Raw genomic sequence first — 19,737 nt, 5'->3', positions numbered from 1 at the left:
CCCGCGGCGAGCATTTGCTCACAGCCGCGCATTCGGGCGGCAGCTCGAAAAAAAAAAAAAGTCTTTGCAAACTTGCCAAATTCCATTTTGTCTGGAGTGCACTGCCAGCTGAGGAAGAGAGGAAGCTAAACACGAGCATGAGAAAGTGAAAAAGGAGAATGAATCAATGAGTGTGTGAGAAGGGGGAGGCAGAAACGCCAAAACAAAACACACACACAGAAAAAAAAAAGAGGCATCACTGTCATTTGGCAGGACTGGACTTATCCAGCCGAGCCTGGTGGGATCATCTCGAAGCATCAAAGCATGATGGAAAAATACCAGCGCTCACAGTGTGTGTATGTGTGTGTCTGCTTTGACCAGACAGTGTTTTGACTGCAAATTCCCTTTCAGCTCACATGGCTCATTGATAGATTATTAGGACATGTCTCGCATTTCTGTGTTGGCCTCAACAAACCGATAATTACCCTGTGACACACAAACGAGCAGGTTATGGAGGAGTGGCTTCGTATCAGTGTAGCCAGTCAGAGGATTGTTGCCAAGGTTGTCTTATACACCAGATCAACTGCAGATGTTTAACCATTAACTCCAGACTCTACGTCAGTGAGTGCAGCCTCAAGTTTCAATTGTCGTATTTACACAATTCGCTGCTTCCATTGTACACCTCACTCTAGTCTGGTACATTCGGGTATAAGAAGCTAAGACAAGAGCAAGAGACATGCAACTTGCTTTTGTGTTACACTGAAATGTGTGGGAAAAGGTTGTAGCTTGTATGTGAACAGGCCACCTCAGAGGCTTTTGTCCGAGTTACACCCTGTGGATCACAGATCAGATTGTTGTCGCTTTCTTCTAAGCCTTTTTTTTTGTGGACTGATTGTGGTGTCATGTCTCTTGAAGACTTTTGTGGATTTTGCAAGAAAATTGGTGTCTGTGGTGCTTCTCAAACACACGGCGACAGCAGGATGTGTCGATTGTGTCAATTAACGAGCAGCCACAGTGTGTTTTTGTTCTCGTTCAAAGTTTACTGTCTCTTGCCTCAAAACACACAGTTGTGATGAGGGGCTGCATGTGTTACAATTCTAAAAGCTGACTAATAAAACCCAGTAGAAAATAATAAATCTATATTCCTGAATACATATGCCGAGAACAGACAGCTGGTGTGCTACATACTGTGAGCTGCAGATATGTATAGCCTGTATAAAAACAGGCAGCAACCCAGCACCATTACTAGTATTAAATACTACTCCACAGAGTGTTGTTAGATGGGATAGTTTAGATGGATCTTTAGTGAACTGCTTTTCATATGCATTGCAGTGGTACTTGTACAGTAGTACTTTAGTTGTATTTCAGGACTTACATGTCATAGTAGTATGGGATTCATCTTTAGTGGAGTATTTGCACACATTTAGGGTTAAGGATTAGGGTTAGGGTTAAGGGTTAGGTCAGTGGTATTCCCTGCAGTAAAAAAGAAAATGACCCAACGCAAATTAAATTGGTTAACTTGGTCTAATTGGGACAGACTCTGAGTTGTATGGCAGGTCAGGTCTTTGTTTCTCAAAGGTGAGAAGAGTTGTGAAGATCTACTCCAGAAACCGCATAGACTATCAGGCAATCCAGGCTTTTTTGTATATTGCGTGACACTGAAGATGTACCTGCTGTCCATCCATGTAGCCTTCAAGCCCCGTTCCCTTTAAACACACACTGCAACCCTGACATTGTGTGAACGCAAATTTTAGAACCCATCAAACTGGTTATTCAGCAGAATAACACAAGTCAGTGATATGTCACTGATTCCAGATTATTTTGTATATTGATGAGGTTGATTACTTTGCACAAAGTTTTGCTGCTTAGTACTCATTTGGATTTGCCCGTATATTCTATATCACTAGCTGCGTTTCCATTCCATTCTTTCGCTAAATAAAAGCGATATTTCTGAAATTTCAATTGCACCATTGAAGGTGAGGAAGATGGATTTGAACTGTGTCATCTCCATGTTTCCATTGGACTTTTGCGCCAACTTTCTGAAAAACCACCTCACGAGAGCGTAAAAGTGTTTCTGAGAGGTTTTTAGAAATGTAGGTGTTAACATTACCATTTTTTTTATTATTATTATTGTGTTATTTGGGTTTTGCGCATTTCTAGGGGGAATGGAAACGCAGTAACTGCCAATAAGACATGCTCCTGCACATTTTGCCTAAGTGCTACTCTCGGCTAAAAATGCCTTTTCCAAAATTTCTAGTAGTTGAGAACATGGTTGACAGGGACAGTCTCTTGACGTCTTCTATGTATGTTACCAAGGTCTAAATTCAAGGAGAGAGAGGTTGGTAGTTGGTGGTTTCCTTGTTGAGTTGTTGGTGTCATTTTGCTTCTGTGTAGTTTTAGTCTTTCTAGCAGAGCTTGGGACCCTGTTGAGCAGAAGCCTCAATGTAGCCCAAGGTAGACTGAATTTCTTTGCCTCAATAGACAGGGACGGTCTGTGACTAGCTTAATTGCTATGTGTTGGGACAGTTTGCCTTCTCTTTGTCGGTATACCTGCTGACTCACTTTAATCTCGTTTAATATCATTTTAGGTCTTTATCAGAGTATTGCAGCTGATGTTTGAGTGTTCATGTTTCATGCATGTTTCATGGCTGGTAGCCTACAGGGGTAAAGTAAAGTTTCCTTGCTAATGTGTCTGTAAAGTAATTTGTGGTTGCAGTCAGATTGGTCTTGGACATGTTTGTGTTTCTGTGGCGGTGTTGCCCTCGTTCTGGGCCGTTTGGAAAATGTAAATTGCATTTTTTTTTCCAGATTCCTCTCTTTAAGCAGGAAAGTTTAAATGCAGGTTGTTATTTATTATGTAACAAATAGAAGAAAGTGCTTAAAGCTGAGATGTTATACCCAGTCCTACCTATATGTTTTTGTACATTATCAAAATGATTGTATTTTCTTTCACTTTATCATATTGTATGAATTTTTTTTGTATGGCTTCTTTCTGTTATATTGCATGTTTCTTTCTTTCTTTTTTTACTTTATTTGATCATTTTGTACTGGATAATGTGTTAAAGCATTGTATCCTGACTGATTAAATGAGAAAATCTTCTACGAGGGCAAGAAACTCGTTTTTGCTTTCTTCAGTGTAGAGACCCAACGAATGGTGTCAGTGCACTCTGAGAGGGGTTGGTTGGTGATTCTTTTAGATACTGTATAACATTCAGTCTTTGCTAGCTTCTACAACACTTTGCTTGCTTCCTGAACAATAATGTGTGCCCATTGCAAGGATCCACAGCCCATTTGAGTGCCTACACACTTTTATATGACAGGTTTGTGAAGTGTTTTTGGAACCCAAGCAATGAAGAGTATGAGTGAAATTAAGAGGGCGAAGGTGTGGTGATTTACAGGATTTATAGGATGAGAAATAAACATCAAGATATGTGCCAATCTTACAATTCATGTGTCTGCTGTCCCATCTTTCTGTCTGTTTCTCTCTTTAATCGGTGCTTTGGGACTGGTAATGTGCTTCACTTGACTTTGTGTGGTTTCTAACAGGTGATTGGGTGATAATCATTTTTTTCCTCTGTGGTACATCATGGTGATTCTGCGAAGAATGGTTCAAGAAAATGAAGGACGCCTGGTTATTTTGGGCAAGCTGAGGATGACGTCCTGTTCTGAAACACTAAAAAACAACAACACACAAAAAAAACAACAACAACAATCCACTATAATCTCTCCTTCACTTTCTATCTCATCAGTTGTTTCAAGATGAAGATTGATACCAGCCTGACTATGCCCCTGCTCCCAGAGGCCCTGTCCCAGGCAGGCCTTCAGTTTGCTGTAGCCACTGAGGAGGACTTTGATGAAATCATGGCCATGAGCCAGGACATCTACGGCGGTCTTGACTATCTTCCCACTAGATACACCAGCTGGCTGCAGGAGACCAACCGAACAGTTATACTGGCTCGCAAACAGGGGAAAGTGGTAAGTTAAACTCACGTCTGGTAAATTCTTAATGGGTTAAAGAGTGGCTATACATTTTAGGGAGATTTACTGACTATTCAGCAGCCTGCATACAGCTCTCCATGGTTCCTGACCTCACAAGTGTGATTTAAATGTATCCAGCTCCTAACAAAAAGCCAGCTAAGAGCACACACAACAAATCTCAAGAATCAGTGGGAATGGTACTTCTCAAACGTGCACAATAGTAAACATGATGGTTAATCTCCTGACAGCAAAAGAAGAGGTCACAGCTTCTCGTGTTTGGATGGAGAACATTAAAAGGTCAAAAAGGAAACATTTGCGAAACTGCATAAAAGAAAAAGAAAAAAAACATAGTGAAAGATGGAGGACATCTGTCCGTACATTCTCTTCCTCTTATCCAAGATCGGGTCGAGGTGGCAACAGGTTAAGCAAGGAATTCCAGACGTCCCACTCCCTAGCAACACATTCCAGCTCTTCCTGGGGGATATTGAGGCGTTCCCGGGCAAGATGAGATATATCACCTGTCCAGTGAATTCTGGTTCTACTCTGGGGTCTCTTCCCAGTTGGCGTTACCCAGTAAGCCTCTAAAGGGAGGCACATCTACTGAGGATGCCCCCATACCATCTCAGCTGGCCTCTTTTGACACAAAAGAGCATTGACTCTACCCTGACATTCGCTCCTCCCCCTATCTTTAAGGCTGAGCTCGGCCTACATACAGAGGAACCTTATTTCAGTCACTACCCAAAGTTAATGACCATAGGTGACGGTCTGAACGTAGATCAACTGGTAAATCAAAAGCTTTGCCTTGCAGATCAGCTCTCTCATCACCATGATGATCTGTAACAGCACCCGTACCGAACCAACAGTAATGGTGCCCCATCCTTCCCTCGGATAACCCCCACAAAATTATAAAACCCCCATGACACTCCCTAAGGACAAAATCCGCACTGCTTTTCCTGAATCATAAGTTCAGTCGGACTTTCTGCAATAAACTTTCCCAGGGAGTTTTAGAGGTGTAATACCCTGATAGTTAGAATGTCCCAGACCTCAGGATCTCGTTCACCCCTGATGACTTGCCACTGGAGAGCTTCTTAGCTACCTCAACAATCTCTTCCAGTGATATGGACAAGGAAGGCAGGGTCAAAGTTCTCTTTCCACACCCGAGCTTTTGCTTCCCTGTGGCCTCATGATACCGGTCTCTTCTTTCCGGAGACCCCTTGGGCCGACCAGGCCTGAAAGACCGCCTTCTTCAGGCTTCCTTCTCCAGCACAAACAATCTTTTGAAGAAAGGTCTTGCGACTTAAACTTTTAAACATTTGCATTCCATGTTCCCAACCTTCCTCTGAATGCATCCTGGAGGCGTCTCTTCACCCAAGTGTACAACACGTACAGATGTGGATACAACCACAAAGTCAAGCACTGATCTTTGCTGATTCAGTTTGACTCAGTTTTTCAAGGAGCAGGTATTCAAATCCAAATGGCTGAGCCCCTATCAACGTTTCCAAGAACTTGCCCAGCTATGCTCCGAAGGACAATTTTTATCCACATTCGCTTTATGACCAAATGCTAATGCTAGAGCTTTAGCTTAAGATTCAAGATCTTTAAACCAAAACATGATAGCAGAAACCCACCACAAATTCCAAATGACCAAGTGCCTGTACATTACTTATTCTGCTGTCACATAGGCTTAGATGGCCAGTTTATTTTGCTTAGTGTTTTGTTTTTGTCTTGCATCTTCCTCCATCTTGTCTGTTGTGCTTGATAGATTGCTCTGGAGTCCGTGTGTGTGATTGACAATGGCGAGACAATGTTGGTGGAAGGACTCCGTGTGGCCCCTCAGGAAAGAGGTAAGGGCGTAGCTGGAGTTCTGCTGCGCTTCTGCTCCGAACTCGTCAAATCCAAGTACCCAGAAGTCAAAGTGACCCGCCTGACCCGTGATGATCAGCTTGGACCCAAGGACTTTCAGAAGTATCGCATCATAACTAAGCAGGTACACAAAACAAAAATGCTATTAGTCTTTATATCAGTTGTTGTTTTTACTGAGCCTAAACATTAGCTTTTCTTTCCAAAGGGTATTCTGCTGGTACGCTTCAAAGCTGAAGACCTCAAGCTCCACCTGTCTGAACTTGGCCTGGGTGGAGACATCCAATCCCCTCTGGGCAACTCCTCCAGTCCTCCTCCAGTGCGTCTTGACCATACAGCCATCCACCGGCTTTATCTGACCACTGACCTGATGCAGGGGGTCCTTCCTAATGCCACCATCATTCAGGACTGGCAGCCGTTCAAGCTTATGCCCAGTAACATGGCCATACTGCTAAAGAAGGAAATTGACTGGATGGTGGATGATGTGGCCAACCCTACCGTGGCGAGCCTCTGCACCTTCCCTTTCAGGGTGCCCATTGGAGATGACTGGTAAATGTCATAAATTCTTTTATTTTAAATTCTTCTTCTATTGATTTCTGACAGTTATGTCAGAGACAACTACCGTACCTAGTAAAATGTAGAGTAAAGTAAGCCAATCTGCCACAACATGAAGACCACTGACAGGAGAAGTGAATAACATTCACCATTTTGTGACAATTCAGCGTTCTGCTTGGAAACATTCAAACTAGGTATTCCTTCGTTCCTTCAAAAACGCTTTAGGAACACTAACAACATTCAGGACACCCTCAGATAGTCCAAGTCCATTCTCCGATGAGTCACAACTGGTTTGGAGACAGGGAAAGGGAAACCTACACAATATTGTGATGGTTGGTCATAATATTGTGGCTGATCGGTGCATACTAAGTAGTTGAGAAGAAGCTGTCTTTAGACTTTTATAGATTGACAAACAGACCTGGTCAGATTTGACCCAGAATGACAAAAGTTGCATGGTTAGAGGACTGGCCGCTAAGAACGTTAGCGTAGCATAGCATAAAAACTAATAATATCCTAAAAGTGTTGAACTATCTGTTTCGCCAGTGAATGCCAGCACTGTGTGAAACTCACACGAGACATTCACAGCGTAAATGTCTCGTGTGAGTTGACCCTATAAACTAATCCTTGAGTATTTGTGACATTTCACAATATTTTACATTCTAAACAATATTAAATAGGTGGTCATAATGTTATGCCAGATTGATGTACATTGTTCTATGTATATTATAGCTTCTTTTGATGCACCAGGAAGCGCAACAATTCTAGGTTCATCAAATAACAAACTCATGCACTTTTTTTTTTTTTTTTTTTTTAACCAGGTATTACCTGAACATTGACATGTTTGGTAAAGACCTGAACCTGGCTCGGCAGCAGTTCCTGTGCCACCTGCAGCGCCACACCGCCAACTTGAAAGGTCACGTGATGTGTCAGATCTTCCTGGACCCGCCGCTCTGGAGGCCCATGGCAGACTTCTGCAACAATACGTTGGGCGTGGAGCTGGTGAAAGAGTACACCGAGCAATGTGTGGTGGAGTCGGATGTCGTCTAGTTGCGGGCGGGGGGTGGATGGAAAGGAGCAGAAGAAGAAGGAGGGTCAAGAAGGAATGGACACAGTTCAATTACACTTAACAGAAAACCACAGTCCTCTGTACTGGGGACAAAGAAACCAAGCAAACAAAATGTAGTTTCTACTAAGCAAACGTCAAAGAATCCAGTACATTCTTTTTACACACACAGATAATTGCAGCTGCATTGAATCCTAAAATGTTGATAACTACAAAAGGTCTACAACAGGCCTTATTGGACAAGCGTTAAGATTCTACAAGTCAATTGGCATCAGAAAGGTGTTCATACGTCACATTTAATGCTGTAGTTTTGATGATAGAATAGAAAAGAACTTTATTCTTGTGCCATATGTCACTAAAAAATAGCTTAGGAATAAAAAGAATAAAGTAAAGACGATAAAAAACAAAACACACAAACAAAAAAAAAAATCTGTCCCCAAAATACAAACAAAAGGGGGCGTTAAATAAAACCTTTCGGTAACCATGGCTCTAATATTGACCGATTGAAAACACACTCAAATGTTTGTAATAAATTCCACACACAAATAGGCCCAGTCTGGAAGGGAGGGGGGCCAAGGTTTGTCAGATCCATTGTGAACACATGGGAGGATAATTGGATTTGTGTTGGGGTTACTAAATCAGCGAAACACTTACGGCACTTTACTGACGCTACACAGACAGGTTATGTTTATATACGTATGAAAAGGAATAGTTCAGGATCAAATATGGGGTAATCCACAGGTTGCATCACCCAAACATCGATGGGTGAGTATTTTATTAGCATTACATTAGGAATATCAGCAGAGAAGCGAAGGCAAATGGAAAAATCATGCAGAAAAACATAAAAAAGCATAAAAAAAAACAGGTACAGGCACTCAAAGGGGGGGTTGACAAGGTAAAAGGCCTTCAATTTAATGGACTGGAGTCATTTTTCAGGGTGTGGAGACACAGTGAAAGTCTTTCACTGCTTTTCTTTCTGCATGATTTTTCCATTTCCCTTTCCAGTGTTCCGTTGGTGGTTTGAGGGACACCAGTGGCGCTCCAGCCATTTTTCTTTTCTTTTCATGAGCAAAGAAGTATCCAAATTCACGGCAAAATCACAAATGTCCAAACAGTTTCTCCCTGTGTGTCTGAGTATACACAGACTATAGTTGTTAAAGACCAGTGTAACGATAAGTTTTGGCCATTTTACAGCAAACTAATTTCCAGTTTATCGTCTAAACGTGAACAAAAACTATTGTGAACCATGACCACGGATTATATTGGTTTCTGAAGACTTCACAGCTCCAGGCGGCGGTTTAATCTGTAAACTTTCGGTCCATCTGGATAGTTGGATTCTTTCCTCTGTGTGCAGTGCTCTGCTGGAGGGATTCTTTGTATTTTTTTTTTTTAAATAGTTCTCATGATGGCAGTGAAAGTAAGGAATCTGTAATTACTTTGACGATCCTCCGACTTTTCATCTTCTTGTGCTATGATTAGATTAATATAGGTTTGTCTAAACTAATGAAATTTCCACCTCAGTTGTAATTGTCCTGTTTAGTGCTATAACTAACAGATGTTCTCATGTTAACCTGCTAAACTAAGCTGGCAGCAGCGGTAGATCTCCTCTCTTAGATTAGTGCCCGTGGCATAAGCACAATATCTGGCTCCATTTAAACTTACCTTACCGCGTTCTCTTGATTTTCTAGGTTTTTGCTCATTTTTCTGATCCACACTGCCTTCGCACCTCTTCAGGATGAGCCTTTTGAAAACATTGCAGCTTTAAAGAATTGTCCCTTTGTGCCCACAACCTGTAGAATTAGGCACTGGGGCGGTTTGCAGCACAGGCCGAACAGCGGTGTTTTTTCCTGGCAATGCCGACTGCTTCTAGGCAGGTGGAATATCACATCTCTGGCCACATTTAGGCATAGCATGGTTTCTGGAATAAATCTCCTGGAGAGGGGCTGGAATCTCTTCTTTTGCCCAGAGTTGCCTAGAGTGGTATTTTGTTGTTGGATTTCTGTCCCAGCAGTGGTCCATGATTGTACTTGGTACCAGAGCACCTCAGGCCAAAGATAGATTTCAACTCTGAATTTGATCCATTTACATAGCGACAATCTAGATTGTCTCAAGATGCTTTACAGAAGCCCCCAAAGCGAGCACTAAGGTGTTGGTGGTGGCAAGATGGTCGCTGACATGGTTCAACCCAGGTGGATGGACCGAAACAAAAACTGGCCAATGGGACAGAAGAGAGTAGGAGGGGAGTAGGAGAAGAAAGCAGCAGAAGCAGCTAGAAGCATTCATACATGCAGCTGAATAATCAAATCTAAATAAGTCAATTTACCATGTATATACTGTACACAGAAAAGAAATGAGTTCTTGGTGTGCAACCTGTCTAAGTTTGCACACTTGGAGCTGTGGGCAGCTATGCAAGGCACCTGGGGAGCAGGTTTGGGGATTTATGGCGTGGTCATAGGGGGTTACCTGCTGCTTATCCAACCCCTAGTAAGTGATGCATGCTATCAGTATATGGAATACATGAATAGATGGAGCCAGCATTCAGAGTATTCACTGTAGAAAAGCTTTGACATGTGCTAGTGCATAAGGCTACTGAATTAACGAGAGCACAGGGACATTGAAACAAGGTCAGTGAGTTTCCTGGTATGATGTAAATATGGTCGGGCAAATTATGCAAAACATTTAGGTAGGAATCGGTAAGTGTTAGCAGTGAACACTTGGCAGGTTTTAGGGGTTGGGACCAAAAAGGAGAAACATGTCCCTGTGCAGGTCCAGATCCAGAGACACTCATAGCAAGTTGTCGTACAGTAGTAGGACATGAATGCATATGGTGTAAGAGAGAGAAGGGTAGAGGATGGGTGCTCAGTGCATCATCGGAAGCTCCCAAGAGGCCTAGACTTATAGGAGCTTGGCTGAGGAAGGGTCCAGAGTCACTGGGCCTAACTACAGAAAGGTAGCCTGATAGCTAAAGGTTTGGTTGTCCCTTTCTGCTTGGCCTTTAAGCCTTTGCAGTATTTGAATTACCATAACTCACCAATGGACAAAATCCATTCTGAACACTGGGAAGTTGCACTTTCTGGAAAAAGAAGCTGCCATTACGGTAATGATGACGCAAGACCGGGGAGACCCAGAAAGAAAGAGTTGTTTGGATGAATTTGTTGGTAAAAACGAAGCTAGTTATACCCTTGAGTTGTCACGAAGGTCTTCCAGGCAAAAGCGCAACTTCCCAGTGTTCAGCCACATGTTGAAGTTTCTCAATAGTGTAAACCACTGTGAGTTACAGCAATTCAGAAACCATGGTTTTATGGGGAGCCAATGAAGAGACATTGAAGAGAGATGATAACCGCATCTTTCTTGCCATTTCCCACACATCCGATGGTCGTACTGTAATGTCTTGGACACTGTGGTGAATAGAGGTGTGGTGGGTCAGACCTGGTTAACCCCTTATCTGTAGTGAAGGCCTCTGTCTGGTCTTCAACTCACAAGGGGGCCATGGACTCCAGTTGGACCAGTTTCAAATCCTGTTTTGCAGAAATGACTGGCAGGAGCTATGGTGTAAAGGTCATTGCTCCCTAACAACCCACCAGTCAACACCGGACCTGAAGGAGGTAGGGAGAGATTTTCAGATGCCATTCAAGTGGTACTGGCAAATAGTGCAGGAACTCAGGTTTAGATTGTGTTTAGAAGCAGACCTGGAATGGCCTGATGCTGGGAAGCTTTGAGGAACATCTGAACACAGCCACCAGGTCTCAAAAAGAAGTCTCACCTATGTTCCTGGCAGATGTTGCGGAGGTTGTCAAGGAGAAGCTCCTTGGCGACTTGCGACATTGTTGGGATGCTTCACTGTTGCATGGAAGTCATTGAGGGTGATGTTTAGACCGAAAAATCTGGATGCTCGGATTATTTGCTAAATGGAAAAGAGGCTCAGGAGAAACAGTGCAGATTCAATCATGGATGTGGACAGTTAACCCCGATGGCATCGTCAGACCAGGAATCAGTGACCTGGATGAGAGAGTAAACACCTCCAGGTCCTAGGTCATAGTCCTGTGCTGTAAAAAAAAAAGTGGTTTGCAAAGGCAGTTCGGGTATCTTCGGATGTTGTTCGTGTAAAAATGGTAGCGTACGAGTGTCTGAGGGCTTGTTGAAGGGGAAGCTGAGCTTTAAGGCGAAGCTTTCGTTCGATACTGACCCACGTCTTCTATTACATCTTGGAATAGCAGAATAAACAGGTATCGTAGGCGTAGAGTGAAGGGATACCATGCATTAGTCCGTAAATGGCATTGTTAGAGCTGAGTAAGATCTGTGAATCCCATCAGGACTAAAACCTTCCACACTTCTGTAGCGATGAAATGCCCCAGTTGCATTAGGAGCATCTGCACTCTTTATATTATATAATCCTCCCTTTAAATGTACATGTAAAGAGTGTTTTAGGTTCCTGTCTGACTCAGAGAGACCTATAGGTTGTAACCAAAGAAAGTCACCTCTCATCTATTCTGTTTTCCCAACTCCAGAGTAAGAGACATCCGGGAGCCATCCCCGGTTAGGTACATGAGCAACGCTGTCTAATTACACGAGTGCACGGTCAGTCTGTTAGGTAGCGGTGCGCTCTACTTCCTTATATATGCACTTCCTCTACACCTGCACACACACTATGACAGGAATGTGACGGTTGATGAGACACTGCAACGAAATTTGGCCGAACCGCGAGAACTTATTGCATCAAACTGCATCGGGACCTAGCCCTTACGTTTGTACCTGTGGCTTTTTTTTGTGAAGATCCAATCCTGGAAAGTGAACAGATACAAACAACTAACGACTCTTCTTTTTTTTCTGTCGTGTTTAATGATATATTATGATAAGTTCTGTTTTAATAGCTCTAGTACATCATACGCGCCGGTCGTACCTACGCGACTGGATTTTAAATACTTTTATGGCATTTATTTGTTAACGGTACAACGTTGATACTTAAAATTTGCAGCTCCACACGTCTGCATTTGATGGTAAAGTGTCGAGTACGAGAGATTATGACATTAACAATAACTCTCCTGTTTACATAAGTGTATATTTTTTAGCTTCTAACTCAGTGACGTTTCTATGTGTTTTAGGTTTTAGTGAATCGAGAAAGGTTCGATAAGATCTGTAGTTTTGAACATTTCCATCGGGCAAATAGTTTTATCAATTAAATATTTAACTTATTTCTTTTGTTTTTTGTTTTTTCCTTCACGTTATCTAATTTTATGAAAACGGTTGCTAAGGCGTCTTTTTCGGCAGTACAACACAATTAGGAAGCGACGCGCAAATTGCCTTCCCACATTCCTTTGCCTTGTAGATGATCTGATTACACACAGTATAGGAGAGTGGCAAATGTTCTCTCTAAAAAAATAAATAAAATTTTAAAAAATTGCTCAAGTGAAAATAAATAGTTTGAATTTGGCCTGAAACACTTTGACCTTTTGTATAAAATAATAATAATAAAAAAAAATAAAATAAAGGTGCAGTCAAGCAAAGGTTTAACTGTTTCTTGCAATAAGTTAATTGTCCTCTGCTCCTCAACCCTCAGATATATATTTAGGATCTGGGAATTTAGGAATTTAGTTTGACTTTCACCTTAAGGAGTTGCTCTATTGGCAAATAAAAATAACCCTTCGTATAGCTCTGTGATAGGCTTTTTTTATTTTATTTTTGGCAAGAACAATGTTCAGATTTTGCATGACAGCTCAGTGTATCCCCGTAGAGATTTAGGATTAATGGACCTGCAAAGAGTTTAGCTTCTAATAAAAAAATAAAAGGGCATGTATAATATAAACGGCTACGATACAGCTGACAGGATGTATTTGATGATGAGGGAATAATAATAAAAGAAACACAAAAACGTTTTATTAACAACTAAAAGAAAGCATGTCTTTAGCACCCTCAATAATCAGCCTTGAAGTTTTTTATTTTTTTTTTGTTTTCCAAAGTTTCCTGATAGCTGCATGTCTGTGCTTACTCCAGACTTGTGTACACAGTATATAGCGCACAAATACACGGTAGTTCCTCTTTATTTTATGCAAAGTATTTTTTCACTGAATGTGGATGAATAGTGTGTGCTTGAGGGAATCTCAGAAGAAGAAGAAGTGCCAAATTTCCTGCTGATGCAAACATCGGAAAATATCCACGACAGCAGCACATTTTGAGTTAATTTTAAGTTTTAACCGTAGACTGTATATGAATATGGATGACGCGGCTCCACTTCCTCTAATTGGCTAAACTGATACTATTTTCCTGGGGATACGGGCGTCATCTTGACACTTTGGAGTCTGATCAGTACGGTCAGAGGGCGGAGCTATCAGAGATATCGATGCCCCGCCTACAGTCCTCCAGATTCACAATGCCCCACCCACACAACCTCAGACTCACGATGCCCCGCCCACACTTCCGCCAGACTCACTATGCCCCGCCCACACTTCCTCAGGCTCTTAATGCCCCGCCCACATTTCCTACAGACTCATGATGCCCCGCCAACACTTCCCTCAGACTCACTTGTGTTTTTGTTTAATTAATACTAACTCTGCTCTACCTCCACCAGTTACAAGGAAATGTTGAATTATACACTGTACCTATTTTTGTAAATAGTATTTTAGAACAAAGCAGTTGGAATGGCAACTGGTGGTCACATCCTCTTTCTATTGCATCAAATAACAAACTAAAACCAAACTTACCCCGAAAAACTGTATAATTTGGCCCAAGTCCCATCCACTAACATGGAGGAGGTGGAGCTTATGACCTATACTGCAGCCTCCAGCCACCAGGGGGAGCTCTGCTTGCTTTAGCTTCACTTTAAAGGAGTTTTTTCTCGTCCATATTTACTCACAGTCTATGGTTTTTACTCACAATATGAGCATTAGTATTCAAGTTAAATGTGTGTTGTTGTTGTTGTTGTTTTATTTTTTTTTTACCCAGCTGCCCCCATAGCTCACAAGAGAAAACATAAAAAAAAAAAAAAAAGTCCAAGGTGAAGTCATCGGTGGTTGAATGCTATATAAGTGTATCCTTGAAATTGGGTTTTTTTTTCTTTTTTTTGGCACTTTGAAAAAAAGAAAATGTGATGATTGTATACTTGGTATACGAGCGAATAAATTGCAAACAAATGTCGGGATTCTGCTGCAAATCCTTTAGGGATAGGTTATTATATTAAATGTATGTTTTATGAACTACTGTACAAGCCATTAAGCCAGCAGCATGCACTTTAGTTGTCCTTGGCAATAACAGACACGCTTCCATCTCCTGTAAAGTAGCATCAACATCAGAGAAAAAAAAACAAAGTGTTCTCAGCTCCGTCAAGTTTGAGAAAAGTTCATCCGAAAACTGGACCATTTCACAAAGAGCTTTTTTTTTTGTTGTTGTTCTTCAGTATACAGTAGGGATTAAATACCAGGCTATATTTTATTCTCTGAAACTAGTAATAGATTAAGAAGTGAAATGGCTGTGTACTGACAGAGGGAGGCAGGTTCGAGTTAGCTAGCGTGGATACGTAATTCCACTCTTTGAGACTTTCTACTTTTACTTTTCTGGGGGAACCCTTGTCCTTTCTAATCCGCCTCATTAACAGCTGTAGTAACTAGTTCCCTCGAAGACTAGCCTCGTTACATTCAAAATATAAATGCACTGCGAGAGTTCATACTAGTCGGTGTGATAATAGAAAATGTGTGTGTGTGTGTGTACGTTAAATGTTTTCTCTGTGCTCCATTTGTAGTAACTGTTTTGTCACGGCCTGGGACCCTCCAGGCGTGGGGACGTGAACAAACCTTCCTCATTTGTTGTACTTAAAGTAAAGACAAGTAACGAGTGTGTGCTTTCTTTCATCTCATTTCTCTCCTTTTTCTAGAATTCATTTTTTTGGGGGGTTTGGGGGATTTCTCAAAATGATCTCCTTGTGTTTAATGGAACAGTGTTTTGAGGGTAAAGGGGTTGGGGGTGTGGTTAGCGTAGCTTAGCATATACACTGCAGACATGTGGTAAAAAAAAAGAAAAAGATTTGGGGTTTGAGGAAAAAGTTATGTGCTAGAACACAAGTACCTACATACAGAGTAGACTGCATGTTCGGCTGTAGGTAGGGTTGGTTTTTGGGGTGATTGGACAAAAACGTGAACCTCACACGACGGTTTGAGTATAAGTCGTTCTAGCACATAAACCTTTGGCTTTTTCCGCTATTCTGATATTTAAACGTTGGCACCACCTGGAGCTCAAATTAGCTTCTCCCGAAACCTTTCGCCAACCAGGTCAAATTTGATCCGGATGCTTCTGCGTCACATTATTTGATATAAATGTAGTTTCCTACCCATGGATTCTGCAAGGAGGTGTGCAATATATACGCCGATCAGCCACAACATTAAAACCACTGACAGGAAAAAATGAATAATGTTGATCGTTTTGTGATAGTTCGGTGTGGAAAACTTTCGGACCTGGAATTCCTTCGTGTGGGTTACTGGTTATTTAGACACGTAGCACCCACCTAGACCAGATCAGACACCCCCCACCCCATAGCAATAGTACTACTTGATGTCAGCAGCCAACAAAAAACACCTTATAAGCAACCAAAGAAGGTGCCCATCTGGCCTCCAATTTCACTAGATCCCACACTGATCAAGTATCTATGGGATGATCCACTGTAGAGGCCTCTCCCGTCAACCCATAAAACATAAAAATTCCACCCTTGAAAGGCCTTTGTCCATTCTCTGTTGAGCCACAACTGTTTTGGAGGCGTAAAGGAGACCTAGACAATATTAGGAAGGTGGTCATAATGTTATGCCTGATCGGTGGATTGCAATTAGTTGAGAAGAAGTTGTTTCTAGGCTTCACAGACTGTAAAACAGATGTGGTCAGATTTCACCTGGGAGGCCGAGAGTCAGCGTCAGGTCTAAGAACGTTAGCGTAGCCTAGCATAAAAACTATTAATTTCTCCAAACTGTTGAATTATCAGCACCAACATAAACGCATCCTTGAGCACTTGTTTGACTCTCCTCTAGATCCTTCAAACTGGTTTTATCCTACGGTACCAGCGGCTGCCTCTGCGCCACCTCGTCATAGTTTTCCATTCCCACCATTTGATATATTAAAAGTATTTTTGTAGCACGACCCTAAGATTGTTAACAGAAGACTTGTACAAAATACTTTCATAAGTGCATCGATTAATTGGAAGTCATCGAGAAACCGGTTTCAGGTGTCCTCTACACAAACACAAATGACACATTCTTATATTTATACAACCGTTAAACAACAGTTTGAACCCGGATAAAACAGAGAGTTTAACGAATATTTTCAAAATTAAATAAAGAAGGAATTTAGATCAATCCAATGGAACAAGTAAACTGACCTACAGTCGTAAAAAATACTGTGTAAGTAAGAAAATATCAGTATGAAACAGTCGGGTTTATTTGGGATTGAATCCATTTGTACTTGTAAAGAACTTTTCTCTGAACCAGTTTGATTGTTGAAGCTTTTCTTATTAAACATGGTTTGATTTTAAATAAATTAGAAATATACTTGCACATAAACCTCAAACAGTAGTGAAGTCCCCGTCTTGAACTATTACTGGGTCATGACTACAGCCGCCTTTTCTATAGTCTGGCTTTTATTAGGGGGCGGGGGGCATAGACTGTATATAAATATGAACGCCATGTCCACTCTTGCTCTCATTAGCGAAACTGACGCTATTTTCCCGAGGATACGGGCGGGCGCCATTTTCTGACTTTGGAGCCAGAGTCTGATCAGTACTGTCTGGGGGCGGGGCTACAATATCGATGCCCCGCCCACACTTCCTTCACACTCACTCGTGTTTTCATTTAATTAATACTACGATCTACCTCCACCAGTTACAAGGAAATGTTGAATTATACTCTGGCTACTACTGGTGGTCGCCATTATGTCACATCCTGTTTCTATAACGTCATATAAGTAACTAAAACGAAACTTATCCAAATAAAAAAAAACTACATCTGAACATGCGTCAAAAATATATTAGCTACCTAAAATGACAAACTATCCTTGAAAAAGGATTATTTGGTATTTTAGTGTTTTAGACCCGCCCACTAACATAGAGGGGGTGGAGCTTATGACATTTAATGCAGCCACCAGGGGGAGCTCTACACTTCTATTTTTAAATATTCTCTTCCATGGTATAGAAAATGACTAGAAGCCGTTTAACCAACGAAAAATAATATTCTGGATAGCTGACCTGAGAGGAATAATATAAAAGAGGAAAATAATATATAGAGAGTTCTTCTACAGACAAAATTAACTTAACGTGACAGTAACAGGAACCAGGGTTTTTTACAAGTTGATCACAAATCAGTTTTAATCTGAACTGATCTTCAGTATTAATTCAGACCAACGTTTCCAGAACCTGTCAATTCTCATTCCCTGTACATATATTTTGTATTAAATCATCCCAGTTCTCCACTAAAGTATCTCCGTCTTCAGTTTGTTGTTGTTTTTGTTTTTGTTTTTTTACTTGCAGCTGACATTTATCCCCCAAAGTGTTCTTCATCTTCATCTTCTCCATCTGAAACGACTTAAAACTAACTGAAACTGAGGCCAATCCACGTTTCCAAATCCATTCTAATTCGTATGGATCATTGTCGAGTCCAATTGTCCTTAATTTGATCTAATAATCCACATTTTTCACAGTCTCTCTATATTTACTGATACATTTCACCATGTTTGTGCCACACAGGGGGCGTGGCCTCAGGCGGCAGTGACTTCAATGCATACCCTCTATACTGGTGGTGTTAAGTCCTGCATGAGGGTAGAGTTAAATTTAATTTCTTTACAGGGCCCAATCACAATCACTGAAGTCATTTAACCTCCTGAGACTCGAGCTTTCATTTGGTCTGCATTTTTAATTTATTCAAGGCATTTTGGATTAGAAGGACATAAGACTTATAAAACTAAGCATCATCTTTGAACAGGAAAAAAAATTGAACGCGTTACTATCTCCAGACCAGTAATCAGATTAAAGTTACTTATCCGAGATACTGTATCTTACTATTTTTCTCATTTTATATTTTTACTTCACATCGTCACATATGTGACAAGTCACGTTTTCAGCATGAGGACAACTCACGTGTAATACCACGCAATGACACAAACGCAAACAACAATGGAGGGAGAAGAGCGACGAGCGTCCTGACCTGGAAATACCATCTCTGCAGTAGCTGTTAGAGGCGAAGAGACCGTAGAGTCACAGGTTCACCTCCCAGAGAGAACAAAAAACAACGACATGAACTTCGTTATAAAACTGCTACTAGTTGCTAGTCACTTAACTGATTTCCTGTATTTTATAAGTAATTAACTTTATTTTTAAAGGAGTAATCAGTAATCGTTAATACTTTTTCAAGGTAACTAGCATCACTGGTCCTCATGTGTGGACACTGGGATTATTTAATTATTTATATCATGAAGAAGTTTAATCCCTCAACGTGGCTGAGCAAAGACAGAACCATGAAGTCCCATCGTCCTCGAACGAGTGCTTGCTAAGGAGCGATGTTGTAGCTCATTGCTATTGATAAAATTTGTTAAATATGTGAGTCATATCAAACTAATAAGCATAAATAAATAAGTTTTAACCTTTGCTACCGCTAGACTAAAGTGTCCACGAATGTGGACAGTGGGGTTACATGAAGCGGAATAAGTTTCAATAAAGCCCAAAATGTCCCCATATGAGGATGCAGAGTCTCAGGAGGTTTCCTCTTTCCTCTAAAACAGGCCTTGTTCTTTTATTAAACTAAATAGCCTAATATTGGCTTTATTTGTGTGTTTGCATACCATTTGTTTTTGTTTTTTTTATTGATTATGACTGATTAGGAACATTGACTAGATGTTCTGTATGAAGCAGCCGGTAACATTAGGAAGGATTTGTGGCAAACACATTTTTTCCCCCAATTAGTGTCCATGTTTGAGGGTCTATTAGAACTAAATCTCCAATAAGTTTCAATTAGTTTTAGGTCTCAAAAAGAGGGCGCATCCCGGAAAAAGAGAGCATCCGTTCACCCTACGTCCAATAAGCAAAATGCTTCTTAAGAACTGATTTAAGGTAAGAACAATAAGAAGAACCTCATTTAGCGACGGCAGCAAACGTTAACAGCTCCCTCGGTCGTAAAGCTTCAGCTCTGCAGCTCGTCTCTGTGTTTCAGGTAGGGCAGATTGTCTGCTAATAATAACCAGGACTTGGACCACATGATCAAGTTTCCCTGAGTGGAGCTTGGCACTGATGTCGTCAGTGTGAGCGCCCTGTGTGAATCTGGGATCTGATGACACAGTGGCCC

At 41.3% G+C, this 19,737-nt stretch overlaps 1 protein-coding gene across 4 annotated transcripts in view; it reads left to right on the top strand.

Annotated features, from left to right (window-relative positions):
• nat16 (N-acetyltransferase 16) overlaps positions 1-17,877 on the top strand; it is a 36,304-nt gene extending 18,427 nt beyond the window's left edge. For all 4 annotated transcript variants that reach the window (XM_047604245.1, XM_047604405.1, XM_047604484.1 and 1 more), the window contains 4 exons: positions 3,729-3,954; positions 5,720-5,944; positions 6,026-6,366; positions 7,191-17,877. In XM_047604245.1, the coding sequence (XP_047460201.1) occupies positions 3,729-3,954; positions 5,720-5,944; positions 6,026-6,366; positions 7,191-7,419 (1,021 nt within the window). In that variant the 3' untranslated portion in view covers positions 7,420-17,877. The remainder of the gene's footprint in view (positions 1-3,728; positions 3,955-5,719; positions 5,945-6,025; positions 6,367-7,190) is intronic.
• Positions 17,878-19,737: the final 1,860 nt, after the last annotated feature.

Source organism: Mugil cephalus, chromosome 1 (assembly GCF_022458985.1).
Source record: "Mugil cephalus isolate CIBA_MC_2020 chromosome 1, CIBA_Mcephalus_1.1, whole genome shotgun sequence".
Classification (NCBI taxonomy): domain Eukaryota; kingdom Metazoa; phylum Chordata; class Actinopteri; order Mugiliformes; family Mugilidae; genus Mugil; species Mugil cephalus.
Note: the sequence above shows the minus strand (reverse complement) of the source record. Positions and strands in the feature narration are given on the sequence as shown.